At 46.0% G+C, this 14,520-nt stretch overlaps 1 protein-coding gene across 5 annotated transcripts in view; it reads left to right on the top strand.

Moving 5' to 3' along the window:
* The window catches only part of PAX5 (paired box 5), a 146,277-nt gene extending 133,948 nt beyond the window's left edge, over window positions 1–12,329 (top strand). For all 5 annotated transcript variants that reach the window (XM_083816833.1, XM_083816834.1, XM_083816831.1 and 2 more), the window contains one exon: window positions 6,138–12,329. In XM_083816833.1, the coding sequence (XP_083672959.1) occupies window positions 6,138–6,214 (77 nt within the window). In that variant the 3' untranslated portion in view covers window positions 6,215–12,329. The remainder of the gene's footprint in view (window positions 1–6,137) is intronic.
* The last annotated feature ends 2,191 nt before the right edge of the window (window positions 12,330–14,520 follow it).

Genomic DNA, 14,520 nt, shown 5'->3' on the forward strand with positions numbered 1-14,520 from the left:
ATCATACAGAGAGCCCAGTTATCCATGCTGTTCTGTTATCCTCGGGAGCCTGATCGGGCACTCCGTTCTTGCGCCAAGATGCCCACTAAACTCACTGGTAATTCAGAGCAAGTAAGAATCTGTTGCAGAGCCTTAAATGCCTGCTGCAAGTCTCCTTGCACACTCAGAAGGCTGTGTGTTACGAGTCTGAGCACCTGCAGGAGAGAGGAGGTTAATTTAAACTATATCCAGGATGCTTCCACTCTTCTCAGTATACGTGAGTACATTTACTAATTCTCTCCTGAGAGCAAGCTCTGGCAGTATCAGCCTCAAAGCAGAAACCTTGACAAAATTAATCAGGACTGGTACATGGACTGACACAGTTTGTTTTACTAAGTCCCTCTCCCTTCACCAAGATGAAATTGTAATACTCTAAGCACTTAACAGCACCTATGTTCAATTAATTCCCTGTTCTGGCAAGGAAGAATCGCACTGCAGCAATCACACCAAGCTCAAATCTGTGAAAGAGGAATTTAAAAGAGAGATAAAGTGATTTGCAAGTGCCAGCCAGAAAGGATACTTGGGTTAAAAATGGTTTGGGGGGAGGAACAAGGAGAATAGGAACAAAGAATGCTAAGAATAGTATAAAGACTTGGGTCATTAGTTCCTGGTCTTGTGTGAACGTAGAGCAGCAGTGAGAGGAGTGAGACAGTTTCTCCACTGTGAGGTAGGACCACGCTCTGGGGAGGCATGCACGAGGTACAGAGCAGCTGTACGGCCCACCAGAGAACCAGCTGCGTGCTGATGGTTCTGTGCCTGCTCTGCGCTCGCTGCTCCTTTTGCACCGGGCAACCCACCCACATCTGCTCTGGCTAGCACGTGAACTGATACAAAAGGGTGACCGTGCACCTTTCTCTCTGGGGCAATCTGAAACACCGTGGTCTATAGCTCTTGTGGCGGGGCAGAGAACCAACCTACGGTCCCCCAGAGTGGTCAAGAGAAGCAGAGGCAAAAGAAGAAATCCCTTCACTGCCGCAGCTCTGTGGCCTCTTCCCGCGCTTCTGTCCTGCCATCAACCCCGGTAGTACCAACACCTGGCTCTGCAGCATGGACACAGACAGCATTTGCCGCATGTCTTGACACGGCTTGTCCATCCCTGAGTGCAGCAGGAGTGATGGCAAACCCCGGGTTTCTAGCGGGCTGTGCCGGGAGGATGGATAATGCAAGTGCTGGCTGTTGGTGTCACATCCACCTCAGTGGCTATAGCCAGGTGTCCTCATGTGTAACTCAGGAAACAATACGCAGAGGTGGAGAAAAAGGCGTCTTGTTTTTTTTCTCCACTGTTAATGACCCGAAGCTGCTATAATACAGGGATGTGCACAGAGGCGTGCACACAAACATGCCGGGAAGCAAGCGGGTGTGCACTGGGGGCTCAGTCCGTCACTGCACAGCCTGGCAGGCGTGCCGGTTTAGAGTCTGGTCAACAAGCACACACTAAAAGTGGATAACAGGAAGGCAGTCTAATGAAGAAAAACGATTCAATTTCATGCTGGCTTGTTGCAATAACTTCTTTACCATTCTCTCTCATTGCTTTTGACTTGATGCTGCTCATGGCAGGTTTTGCTTGATGTGCTGCTCCTTCTCCCGCAGGGATGTGGTTCGTGTGCCTTGTCTGGGAGGGTTTCCTCTCGGGGTTGCCTACAAAGTCATGGTGCTGGCACAGCGTCCTGTGAGGGAAGGGCTTAAAGCTGGTCAATTAGGATTAGATTCAGTTCTTCTGTGGGTTTCTGTGAAAGGATTAGAGAACAAGTAGGCACCAGAAATGACTGTGTCAAGAAATAAATTGATGATAATGTGAATTAGAAAGGAAAAATGACAAAAGGACGGACAAGTCTATTCTGGATGGTAGCATGGTGACAGGGAGAAAGAGTGATTGCTTTGTGATGTTTTCATTTTTCACTTTAAATACAAGCTTTTTATTTCACTGCTGAAATGCAAACTGGAGAAATGAAACTCGGAAGAAGTGTAAGGCCTTTGGAAAGCATCAAAGACATATTGCTGCCATCCTTTGCTCCAGTCCTCCTGGTGCCCTTGCTGGGTGAGCACAGTAGTTTCACCTGGGTCTCCAAGAGCCTCGCAGTTGTTTTACCCTGAGATGCTGTGGCGGCAGAGGCAACTCGCACAGAATTACTGGGGAACAGAAACATGCCTAGGCTGTCTTTGCTTTAGGACGGAGTGGACATTTCAGTCGCCTGATCTCTTTTGTGCCACTTCTGCTGTATTGCTTGACAGGGTAAAGGTGTCATTTCTCCTGTTGTCATTTTGAACATCCCCCCCCAGATCAATTAGAGTGCAGGCAAGTTTCAAAGTTTGGCGAACAGCTTAGTTTGCAGCATTGAGCTGCAAAGGCCGACGAAGAGGGTGAAGGGCCTAGGGGGGAAGACGTACGAGGAGCGGCTGAGGTCACTGGGCCTGTTCAGCCTGGAGAAGAGGAGGCTGAGGGGAGACCTCATCGTGGCCTACAGCTTCCTCATGAGGAGGAGTGGAGAGGAAGGCACCGATCTGTTCTCTTTAGTGACCAGTGATTGGGCCCAAGGGAATGGTGTCAAGCTGCGACAGGGGAGGTTCAGGCTGGATATCAGGAAGAGGTTCTTCACCGAGAGGGTGGTCGCACACTGGAACAGGCTCCCCAGGGCGGTAGTCACTGCACCAAGCCTGTTGGAGTTTAAGAAGTGTTTGGACTGTGCTCTTAGTCATATGGTCTGAGGTTTTGGGTAGACCTGTGTGGTGCCAGGAGTTGGACTCAATGGCCCTTATGGGTCCCTTCCAACTTGGGATATTCTGTGATTCAGTGATTCTGTGAGCTTAGTTTGCTAAACCAAAACTGCATCATTTAGCCAGAGGCTTCCGTTTTGCTGGGATGTATACAGCAATCTAGGGTGGCTGCGAGGGTGGTGTTTGCTGTTCTTGTGAAGTTGTCCGATATTATCCTCTGTGAAATACAATTCCTAAGGCTGGGATTTGTTACTCTAGTGCCAGTTACCTAGAAGACAAGAGTCCAGGCCAGGACAGCAGTTGTGGTGACCTTGCAGGTAATGCAAGGCTGTCAGCACAACACTTATATAAATGTAAATAGAATGAGTACTCTCTGAAGTGATCTGCCCTTGCCTCTATTGATTACTGCTCAAAATACTTAAATTTAGTTAACAAATCTAGATGTGATGAGTTCCTACCTACAAGTTCTGCAAATATCTTTGCAAATGTTTACCTTGGCCAGTTACTTCACTGACTGTATTGAATGCCTCTGATGCATGGTAAACATATGACTACCCTTCTGGACAACTGAGGCCACAGCCCTGAAACTTGGTTTACCTTCTTTAAACTCATCCCTTTGCAGCAGGTTTACATGATATGTAAGCTGGGATGGTTGAAGCACTGAGGACAATGCTCCTCGCAGATGTGACAGGCCCCTGTGTACAAACTCCGCTGCTGCAGCACTGTCTGTTGCAGAAGCCATGCTCCCATAGCCAAATTCTGTAGTTTCTGATCCGTCAGGGTTGCAGCAGAAGAGTATCATGTGCTTTGGTAGGACCCTGATCATGAGAAAGAAGTTTCTTTTTCATGGCTATGCTGAGTATGTACTGTGCAATGGCACATATTGGCTGAGCTCTGTTTTTTTGGATGTATTGGCTTGTACCAGCTTGGAAATTGGCAGCAGCAGGCTGGTGATAAAGCCTGAGCTAACTTGCTGACAATGTGCTCAGGAGGAAAGCAGAACAAACAGGTGAGCTTGCATGTTAGTGGAATCCTGTTGGATCCGGCAATAGCAGTCTTTTGGGATGTGTGTAAGCTGGTGGGGCTGTCTTACTCAGGGCTCCCTTTCCGGGTAGCAGCACTAATTTTGCTGGCCTTTCTCATTCCATACCAGAGCTGCAAAGAACAAAGAGCTGAGTTCTGGAGCCTGAGCACCCCAGACAGGTCATGTTGGGCAGAAAGTGAAGAAAGCCCCGTGTGTTGCAATTATAGCACCATCCTGAGCTGATAGTTAACACTAAATGTCCATGGGCTTCCTCTTAGAGGTGGTGATTCTAGCGCTGTTCTTGAGCTTTTGAACCAGCAGTCCTTGAGTCAGGCCTTTTTGAGGTAAGCAGCAAAGCCAAAAGCATGGCTGACTTCAGGTGGAGGCTATGAAAGAGGAGGGAAGGCCAAAAAATACTCCATTGTCCCACTGCAGAGGCTTCTTGGCAGAGCGTGCAGAGGAGAGGAAGCAAGCCAAAGGCACAAGGTGTGCGGCTGAATTCTCCTTCATGCTACCTCCACAACCTCTGGTGGCCCTACGGTCCTCCATGCCCTCTGCTCAGGTGTTACCTCACGTGGAGGGTGTTAGCTCACATGCAGATGATGCGTTGTGGCTGTGGAGGTGGTGTGGCTGGAGCAGTGGTACTCTGGGCCTATATAAGGTCTTTGGCAGCCTGTGGACCTGCCAGAGAAGAATTTGTGAGTCTGTGGTGGGAAGCAAATGGCAGAAGATGCATCTTTGACATCACTTCCACTCTTGCTTTGCCGAATTGTCCACACACCCACCTGAGGACTAGTGTCGCCACCATCTCCTGGAAGTGCCAGCTGCTCCGCGTTGCTGAAGCTGCAGAAGTTACCAGGTCTGTGAAAAGCCACATGCCTAGGCATGGAGAGCCTCCTTACGGTGCCTGTGAGGCTGTTGTTCACATCCCAGGCAGAGCACAGGCAGGTCGGGATGAACTCACAGCTTTCTGGATGGGGTAGGGTGCTCTTTGAACCTGATACTACAGCCCAGCCTGCTCCAGAGCAGATCCCTGTGTTGGCTTTTTATTGCTCGTCCAAACCTGTCTGGGGGGGTTTGGACACAAGAGTCCAGTTGTGAATCCTTCCAAGGGGTTTCTTCCACACTGTGGCCTGCTTTACATTTCCCGAATGTGAAACTCTGCTGGTGACTTGCAGACTGAACTGATAGCACTATGAAATATTTTTTGTTCTACTCTTTTCTTACACCACATCAGAGCTGGTTTCCTCTCTGGTGAACATGGAACTGATTTAATACCTTGTATTGTCTAGACAAACTTGTGTATGTCTAGATACAAGTGAAGTCTGACACTCTTCCTTATTTCAGCAGTCAATCCAGATTCCGGGTGATCCTTCAGTGATCACCCAGCCTACCGCTTAGCACTGCAGGGCAGAAAAGTCATCATCAATATTTTTCAGGCCTTGTCATACTAGATGAGTGTTTCGGCACTTATCAATCTGCATAGATCACTCAGATGTGTAATACATGTACTGAATCAAAAAATAAAACATATGTTTATTTGATCAGCTTGTGGCTTAAGTGCCTGTTTCAGAAGGTGTCATGTAGAGCACTTGATACTTCTTTAGATAAGACATTATTCACTGTAGGTAGTTGTAACATAATTTCTGAGTTCAAATTCACTTTCACTGAATTCAATTTCACTACTAAGTGAAAGAGAAAGTCACCGGTATTTACTGTGACAATTTCTCCCTTCAGCAAATTTATTAGATGACAAAGGGCTTTCTCTGGCCAGACGGAGGCCAGTGTAGTGTGGTCATCACAGAAGCAGATCCAGTAGTACAAATTTCACTGTTATTTCTGGATCTTCAACATCTTTGCCAGAGCTAAGCAAAAGCCAGGGGTTTATTCCCTGAAAGAAGTATCCTGAGAAACAGGGAAAATATTTTTGAGTCCTGTAAAATATGTTGAATAATTTGGGTTCAGACTCTGCATCCTTCAAAAAGGAGGGAAAAATAAACACACACACACAAAAAACCAACAGCATCAGAGAAGTCGGAGTCCTGTAATGTTTTAGTAGCTGGAACAGTTCAACCTTCTACTCTAAAAAGTAATCCACTTTTTGCAATGTAAATGAAATTAATGTTTTGGGTGGAGGAAGGAAACCAGATATCTGGTTCTGATAGCCAGCAGAAATGCGCAGCAGCTCCAGCAATATTCTCATGCAGAATTTGTGACTGTGAATTTTATTTAAATCACCTGGCCTTTATTCCTCTGAGTCCGAATTCAAGCTGGAGAGCTACCTGCTGCCTGTGCTGGCATGGTGCAAGCTGGCACCGTTCTGCCTTTGTCTTCTTCACAGTGGTCTCTTCTCTTCCAGGCTCTCCTTACTACTACAGCGCTGCAGCCCGTGGAGCAGCCCCACCTGCAGCGGCTGCTGCCTATGACCGCCACTGACCCTGGATCCCGGAGCTCAAGCACTTACTAAAATATACTGCCTGGGACAACTGCATTGAGTCACCTTGCCACAACCATGCAAGTCACCCTGCAAGGGAAGGAGAAAGTATCTAGTAGGAACAAGCTAATTGAAATTTTACTCTTTAGACTTGGTGAACTTAACATTGTTGTTTTCTTAATTCTGGAGGTGTTATCCGGGTCTCAAACAAAATGAAGAGGCAGGAGGACATGGTTCTCCTGACACTTCATGTGGTCATAAAAATGCAGTAGTTTCATGTCTTTTGCAGCCGGCTGGCTACTGCTTTAATTGCCTGTGGGTGCCACGGCTGTATCTGGGGATAAGGAAGAGGCTTGAGCCTCCCTGCTTGGGGTGGCTTCCTCTCACTGCACACTGAAACAGGCTGTGAGACTCAACGCAATTTTTATTTTATTTTTTAAATTTTTGTTGCAAAGAAAGATCAGTCTGCTCAATTTTACACAAGCAGCACTGTAAATATTTGCTTGTTTGTATTACTATGAGTGACTTAGCATAAGCAGCAACATTGTACAAATATGAACTCAAAATACATCTGAAAATGTGTTTTGAAACTGGTGCACTGATTCAAAGAATTCAGTAAGCTTTAAGCAACTTTGAACCAGGTTAACACTCATGGTGGCTGTATTTCAGGCTGATGTTACTTCTGTGTACAGCATCCTTTCTGACAGTGGTGTATGATCATGCTATATGCTGGTATCAAACCCATGGGCAACAGAAAGACATGGGCAATTTTGTGACAGTTTATTGCTTAATATTCATTTATGTTCATTTGTCATCATAATGAGCACTGAAAATAATTCTCTGATTTCAAGTTAAACAGCATCCAAGAAGGAATCATAGCAGACACCTTTTGTACATCTCAATAGGTTGTATGCTAAAATCCAATTACGAACACTTTGAGAGGAAGGGGAAAAATAATTTTTGTGAAATGGACATGCTTAACGGGGTATATTGTGCACAAGGGCAGCCACATGTGCTTCCTGAAGCAAACTGGTGAGGAAGGCACTCATTTTGGGGGGTCTGTACATTTAAGTGAAGGCATCTCTCAAGTCATTCTAATAACATGGAGGAGAGCAATTTCAAATTCAAGCCACTGCAGTCTATACTGGTGTCACGGAGAATTTTGCCCCGTTAATTCTGTGTTTCTTCCCCTCCTGCTCAAAGAGGGAGCACTAATGGTGACATTTCGTTCAATGTTCACTGTTTCCTGGGGCTAATGAAGAGAGCAGCTTACAATTGATCTGGTAAGCAACTACTCCGATCACCGGTCTTCCCAGGGAACTGAGAAAAATGCTGATTTCCTCCTGCACCGTCCCCCTGCACCAGTCCCAGGTGCAGCTAACTTCAGTCATGTATTGGTAGAACATATGTGCCCAGCCCCTCCTGAAAGCAGTGGGAAAGCTCCCTGGTCCTGCTGAGATGAAGATTTGACTGTAGCCTCTGGCAGTGTGAAGCTCCCAGGAGCAGCCATGCTTATTTGCATGGATCCGCACAGGCACTGCAAAGGGATCTCGCTGGTGTGTGCCTGTGTGTTTCCCAAAGTTGAAACAGGGTTGTTGGTGTTGAACCCGAAATACAGTCCCGTATACAATCAAGTATAAACATTTGCTTCTAGTTTTACAAGTATTTCTTTGAAATGGCAACTACTGAGTTAATATTTCTCCCTTTCCTTACTCCCTCCCCCCTACCCTGCACCTCATCTCTTGTGCTGCAGGTCTGGTATCTTGACCTTAACGGCCACTGATCCATTCAGAAAGAGTCTCTGTGTGCTCTCCCAGTTTTGGTGGCATGCTTTGTGTGTTCTCCTGCTACAAAAATGCAGCCACCACTTTCAAGTTTCCAGGTGAGATGTGTTCAGATCCTCCAAAGCCATGAATGGTCCCATTGGTCCCATTGACTTAAATGTTTCCATCTAATCCAGAATTAAGTTCTGTGAGCATGTGAAAAACTTACCGTACGAAAAGACCTCTGTTTTATTTTTCAGCCATTAATAGCTGATACACAAACACACACACACACACACACACACACACATCTTCAAGAAAAATAACAGCACAGGCAAATCATCTGTATAGAAACCTACTGAAGATTTGCTTTGTGTCGCCCTTTCTAAGCCATCACGACATGCTGTGTGACTGTTTTGCACCCTGGTGGTAAAGCTGCAAAGGGAGTTTCTGTTCCTGGATAGTGTTTGTGTGGGAGTCTTCCCACTTGCTCTTGACTGAGGTGTGCACATTGCGTGCAGGGGCACATACTGAACGCACCTGCCTTTTCTGTAATCTTGGGAAGTGAAAAGGCTATCTGACAATAGCTGAAGAGAAAAGAAATGAACATTTGACAGCATGACGTGAAGGTGTGGGTTATGGCTCCAGAGCAGAGGTGGGGATGAGCTATTAGAGCTGCAGACACTACCTGGTCAGTGATCAGGCTGGTCTTAAAGCTGCTGTTCGTGTCTTTCACGTGAGGGAAGAGCAGCTCTTGTTGATTACGTATGGGTGGTTTCACCAGCTCTGAATACTACCTGGGAAACACTTTTTTTTTTTGTTTGGTTTGGTTTTGGTTTTTGTTTTGTTTTGTTATTTCACTAGTGGCATGGCTTGTATGACTTAAACTCATTTGGGTAACATTCAGAAGACTAAATATGAGAATTCAGCAGTTGTTACCATGCTCAGGAACGAGACTCTTAGTTAGGGTAGGGACTTACAAGAGGCACAACAGGTATATTTCATCCTAAGGATATATGCATGCCCGTGGATGAAATGACCTAGATGCTTAGGCTTAGACCTGGTTTGCCTTAATGCTTTCATCAAGATCCCTGAAGGGTTGGCCCTTGTCCGGAGTCATCTTGCAGTGCATGCTGGTGGGCTCTATCCAGTGAGCCAGAGTGGGGGTGAAGGGCACACACGGTGCAGGTTCACAGGCCGTGTACACGTCCCCTCCCTGCCTGTGTGCCCCTGGTCGCAGCTGCAGAGCTGAAACTACAAACACCCATCCTTGCACACGCACGGCTGAGATCTGTGTCTGGCCCACCTTCCCAAAACATTGCTGAGGATCCCTGGCAGATGCGGCCTGCCTCTGTCTGCTATGATTGTTTCTCTGCAAGAAACACAAGTAGGATTTAGCCCAATAAGTATGCACACTGTACTTCTAGAAAAGACATTTCTTGTCAGTATTTTCTGTTTCTGGGAATATTATGCCTGGTATTTACAAACTCCTTTCTTCAGGAGGTCTTGACTTTCTGTCTGTAGTCTTCATCATGGGAAACCTTACTCCTTGGGGAACGTCTTTGAAACTCATCACTAGCAGAAAATTGTCTTCCAGGGATGACAGGAAGTAGCCTTCTGCAGCTCTTTTCCTTTCTGACCCTGGAGGACTGGAGGAATGCTGCCTGTCTCACCAGTGCACTGCCTCCCCTCACTCACCCTACCAATCCCCCAGGGATGTTTGGGTTTCATTCAGCGCCGCAGACTGCTGGACCTTCCTGTGATGTAGCACTGCTTCACGGGGCTCAGCTTCGGTCAATAGGGAGCAGATCAACAACACACAAACCCAGGGCAGAGGTGTGTGCACCTGTGCTGTATGCAGCACAAATCACCCAAGCACTGCTGGGGATGTATGCAATCTCTAGCAGATGTATGCTCTGTAAAAAGACCGGCTGAAGAGACTTTTACAAAACTCTCAGTGCTTAGGCTCTTTTTTCAAATGTGTTAGCTGCAGCGGAGGCTGTTGAGCGAAGTGGAAACTGTAAGCGAGTCACCATTTGGTGTTGCAAAAAGGGATGAAAACATAGTGAACGCTGGTATTAATCTGCTGAGTCTGTTTCAGGTTTTCCAGAACAGTTTTGAGGGTCATTGACACCCAGCCAAAAGCACTGGGGCTAGGGGCATGGTAGGTCCTGTTGATGTTTCGCTCAGGCAGAATGCCCTGTAGCACCGTGTATCATTACCAGCCTCTTGCAGAGATCAGCCCCGTAAAGTGTCTTTAGGCAGTTTCATCACTGAGTTGTTTAATGCAGCTAGATGGAGTTCTTTTTTTTTTTTTTTTCAGTAGTGTGCGCTCCAGCAATAAATTTATCAAGTACATTTCCAATACAGACAGGCATAGAAATAAAGTCTGAGAGATGGAGAGAGAGAAAATGCTGACGTAAAACTAAATCAACAAAGTCCATGAGCTAGTGTTATATGAACTGACTTGTTAAGGAAACCCTTAATCAAATGCTATAAGAGTGTGACCATAAGGAAGACACAAAAAGTTGTGGGCATTGAATTAGCTTAGCATCTACGTGCAAAGTTTCAGCTAGAGAGGCATTATCATAAGGTGGCTCCCACCGACTGCAGAGCTAAGCATGTCTCAGGACCAGATCCTTAGACTGAAGACTTTGATAGCTATTAAATCAGGAGGCCAGAAAGTAAGCGTTTTATTCAGAGATGCAGAGATGTTAAAGTAAAGCTTTGATTTGTGCTGACACTGCAGGCTCCAGAAGCAGAGCCTAGGTGTTGTAGGCCTTTGTGAAGGAGATAGCAAAGGAAGAAGCAGCACCAGGAGAAGAAAAAGGAAAAAGAAAGAGAGGAAAGAGACTAACTGAAAAGTGTTTTTTGGAAGAAAAGTAAAGTTGAACAGAAAACTGATGGGGCATTTGTGATCCTTCCACTGTCCTTCTGTCGCTGAGTTCTCTCACTGATGCAAGGTACGCTGGCTGTGCACTGTGGAGAGCAGAGAGACGATGAGTTCGCTCACTGCACGGGGTGCTGGCAACCACTTGCTGTGCACAAGTGTTCTGCTGTACCCCTTCTTGACTGATGGGATTACATTCCTTTTTTCATTTTCTGTAATTTATCTCTTCTACAAGTCCTTTAGCATGAAGAAGAACGGAAGCCATGTTATGATGTTGTTTATTGCCAAGCACAAATACCAATAGCTCCAAAGCATTATGGCACATAGACCAGTTAACGTGTGGCTGGCAGCTGGAGCAGCTACAAGGCTTCAGCTAAGTGTCCTCCCTGGTATTGTATTCTTTCCTGCATGTGTGTGCCCGTGTGTGTCACTAGGACACCTGAGGCCATGGTCCATGGCAGGAGCACAGCGTTAAGCAACCCCCCCTGTGACTCTGTCCCATCAAATGCTGGGAAATCCTGCTTTTCCTTTTGGATTCACGGAGAGCTCTAGGGGGCCAACAGCCCCTGGGTACTGTACCCTGCAGTCTTGTGCAAAGCGACAGCCCTGTGTGGGGCTGCCCACAGGCAGACAGTGCCAGGCTGGGCTGCTTGCACCGACATAGGCCCGGAGCACACATCCCAAGCTGCAGCCTACGATCACTCTGCGCTGAAGGCAGAGAGCGAAGTGGCAGCAAAAGGCTCAAGACTTTGGCCAGGGATCTGCTCTGCACTGCTGTGCCCCTCAGACAGAAACCCACTCTTATTTCAGACATGTTACAGCAGCATGAGAAATGGGAAACATTCAAAAGGATTGGAACCTGGTTAGTATTGCTTTTCTGGTGGAGCTAATAAGACTTGGTGAGCAAATAGTGAGTGAAAAGCACTGTATACAGGTGCTTGGTGCCAGAATTGCTCATTTCAGCATTGCATGTGGCTTAGTTGTTAGCTGTAGCTGTGATCTCTGCTTACTAGTCCTGAGAGAGGACAAACTTAATTAAAAAGCTTCAGAGTAAGAGCCAGACTGAAGATGCTTTGCAGGATGCAATCTCAGCACTGTAGTGAGTGTGCGTGCCTGTGTGTAAAGATTTATGTGCACACCTGTGTGCATTTGTAGGCATGCTTGAATCTCCCAGTCTGTGGGGAATTGTGACAGGACAGACCTGAAGCCTGCTGATAGCCTTTCCACTCAACTTGTGACCACGCTATTAAACTTGTGTGTCTGGAGTTTTCTACTCTGCCTTGTAAAGTGAGACAGAAAATGACCAGTGGGCATTTAGATCTTTCTTTTGCTTCATTCAGCCTTGTATTGCAAAAAAAAACTGTCCTGGTTTTTCACTTTCTAGTGGCCTTTGTACATTCTGAAATTACATAAACTCATTTCATTGCAAATGGGATTTATTTCCAAAAAAAAAAAAAAAAAGAAGGACATGCTTTTTTTTTTTTTCTTTCTTTCTTTCTTTTTCTTCTTTTTACTTCTTGGAGACAAACTACTTTCTATTAGGAACTTCTAGCAACAAAGAAATACATATCTATTGTATCCACCAAAGTCTGCAATGCCTGCATTGAAGCTTACTTCTTATAAGAGAGGGGAAAAAAAGAGAGGGAGAGAAAAACAGTCTCCTTTCCTTGAAAAATACATACAAGCAGAAAAAAAAAACTTACAAGAAAACTCATAAAAATAACTGTTGAATTGCCTTTGAAAGTAGGGGATAACATCTGTTGCAAAACAGATGAAAAATTGCTTCTTAAAATGTGTATGTTTTGTATTCTTTTTTTCTAGTAGGAAAAGAACAGACTTGAAATTTTGGTGTTTTTTCCTTAGTGCTGTGTGTTGCTTTTGTGTGTTATAATATTTGAATGTAATTACAGCAGTGCCAATTTGCCAAAGATGTTGAACATTATTTTGGGGATTTTGTTTTGCATTTTATTTTGGGGAGCAAGATGGGGGGTGGGTTGGGGAGTGGGGGTGCTAAGGTGTGGTTCATAAGGGATGGGCCTTTTGAAGTTTTTTTGATCTTTTTTTTTTCCAATTCTTTTTCTTGTCAAAACTGAAATTTGTGATTTTATTCTAAGTTAAATGGTTGACTGCAACACTTTTTATTTTTAGATTAGTTGAAGAAACATGCAATAAGATTGGCGTAGTTCAATATCTGTGTGTCTTTTCATGAGAGTGACTGTTACTTGTGGACATTTGATTTTATGTAACCTTTATGTGAGATAATTATTTGTAAATATCTACCATAATTTTATTGGTTCCTAAAATAAAAGTAATTTTTTTAAGTTCCAGAAGTCTACTTTTACTCTTGTTTTCACCTTGCATTCTGGATCTCTTGCAAATAATACAAGGTTGTTACGTTTGAAATGTGGTTTTTTTTTGTGTCTTTGTTGAAAAGATACCCATCGTGCAGGGCCAAGTGGCTGTCAGGGGACCAGCCAGGACTGCTGATGCCAAGTGAATAAAGGAATACCACATGCTGTATGACATTGTGGTCTTCATTAAAATGTTGGGGAAGGAGGTTTTCCAAAATATTTCTTGCTCAATGTGTGACTGGATAACACAGAATCAGCGAATGGTTTGAGTTGGAAGCAACCTTAAATCCCATTTAATTCCACGCCCCCCCACACCATGGGCAGGGACACCTCCCACTAAATCAGGTTCCTCGATGCCCCGTCCAGCCTGGCCTTGTGCACTTCCAGGGATGGGGCATCCACAGCTCCTCTGGGCAGCCTGTGCTGGTGCCTCACCGCCCTCTGAGTAAATAATTTCTCTCTAATGGCTAATCTAAATCTACACTCTTTAAGAATCATAGAATCGTAGAATATCTTGCATTGGAAAGGACCCACAACGATCCTCGAGTCCAAATCCCAGCTCCACACAGGATCACCCAAAACTCAAAACATTCATCTGAGAGCATTGTCCAAATACTTCTTAAAGTCTGGGAAACTTGGTGCTGTGACCACTTCCCTGGGAAAGCCTGTTCCAGTGCCTGACTACCCTTTCCTACCCCCCAGCCTGACCCTCCCCTGTCCCAGCCCCATGCCATCCCCTCGGGTCCTGTCGCTGTCCCCAGAGAGCAGAGCTCAGCGCCTGCCCCTCCGCTCCCCTCGTGAGGGAGCTGCAGGCCGCCATGAGGCCTCCCCTCGGCCTGCTCTGCTCTGGGTTGAACAAACCAAGGGACCGCAGCCCCTCATCACATGTCTTGCCCTCCAGACCCCTCACCACCTTTGTAGCCGTTGTTTGAACACTCTATAATAGTTTTATGTCTTTCTTGTATTGTAGCACCCAAAACTGCACACAGTACTTGGGGTGAGACCACACTAACGCTGAGCAGCACGGGACAATCCCTTCCCTTGGCCAGCTAGCAGTGCTGTGCCTGAGGCACTCAGGGATACAGACAGTCCCTTCGGCTGCCAAAGCCACGCTGTTGACTCGTGTTCAAATTCCCATCAGCCAGAACCCCCAGATCCCTTTCCATGGGACTACTCTCCAGCCTCTCGTCCCCCAGCCAGTACCTGTATCCAAGCTTGCTCCATCCTAAGTGCAGAATCCGGCACTTGCTCTTGTTCAACTTCATGCGGTTGGTGATTGCCCAGCCCTCTAATGTGTCCAGATC

This window comes from Anser anser (genome assembly GCF_964211835.1).
Source record: "Anser anser genome assembly, chromosome: Z".
Taxonomy (NCBI): domain Eukaryota; kingdom Metazoa; phylum Chordata; class Aves; order Anseriformes; family Anatidae; genus Anser; species Anser anser.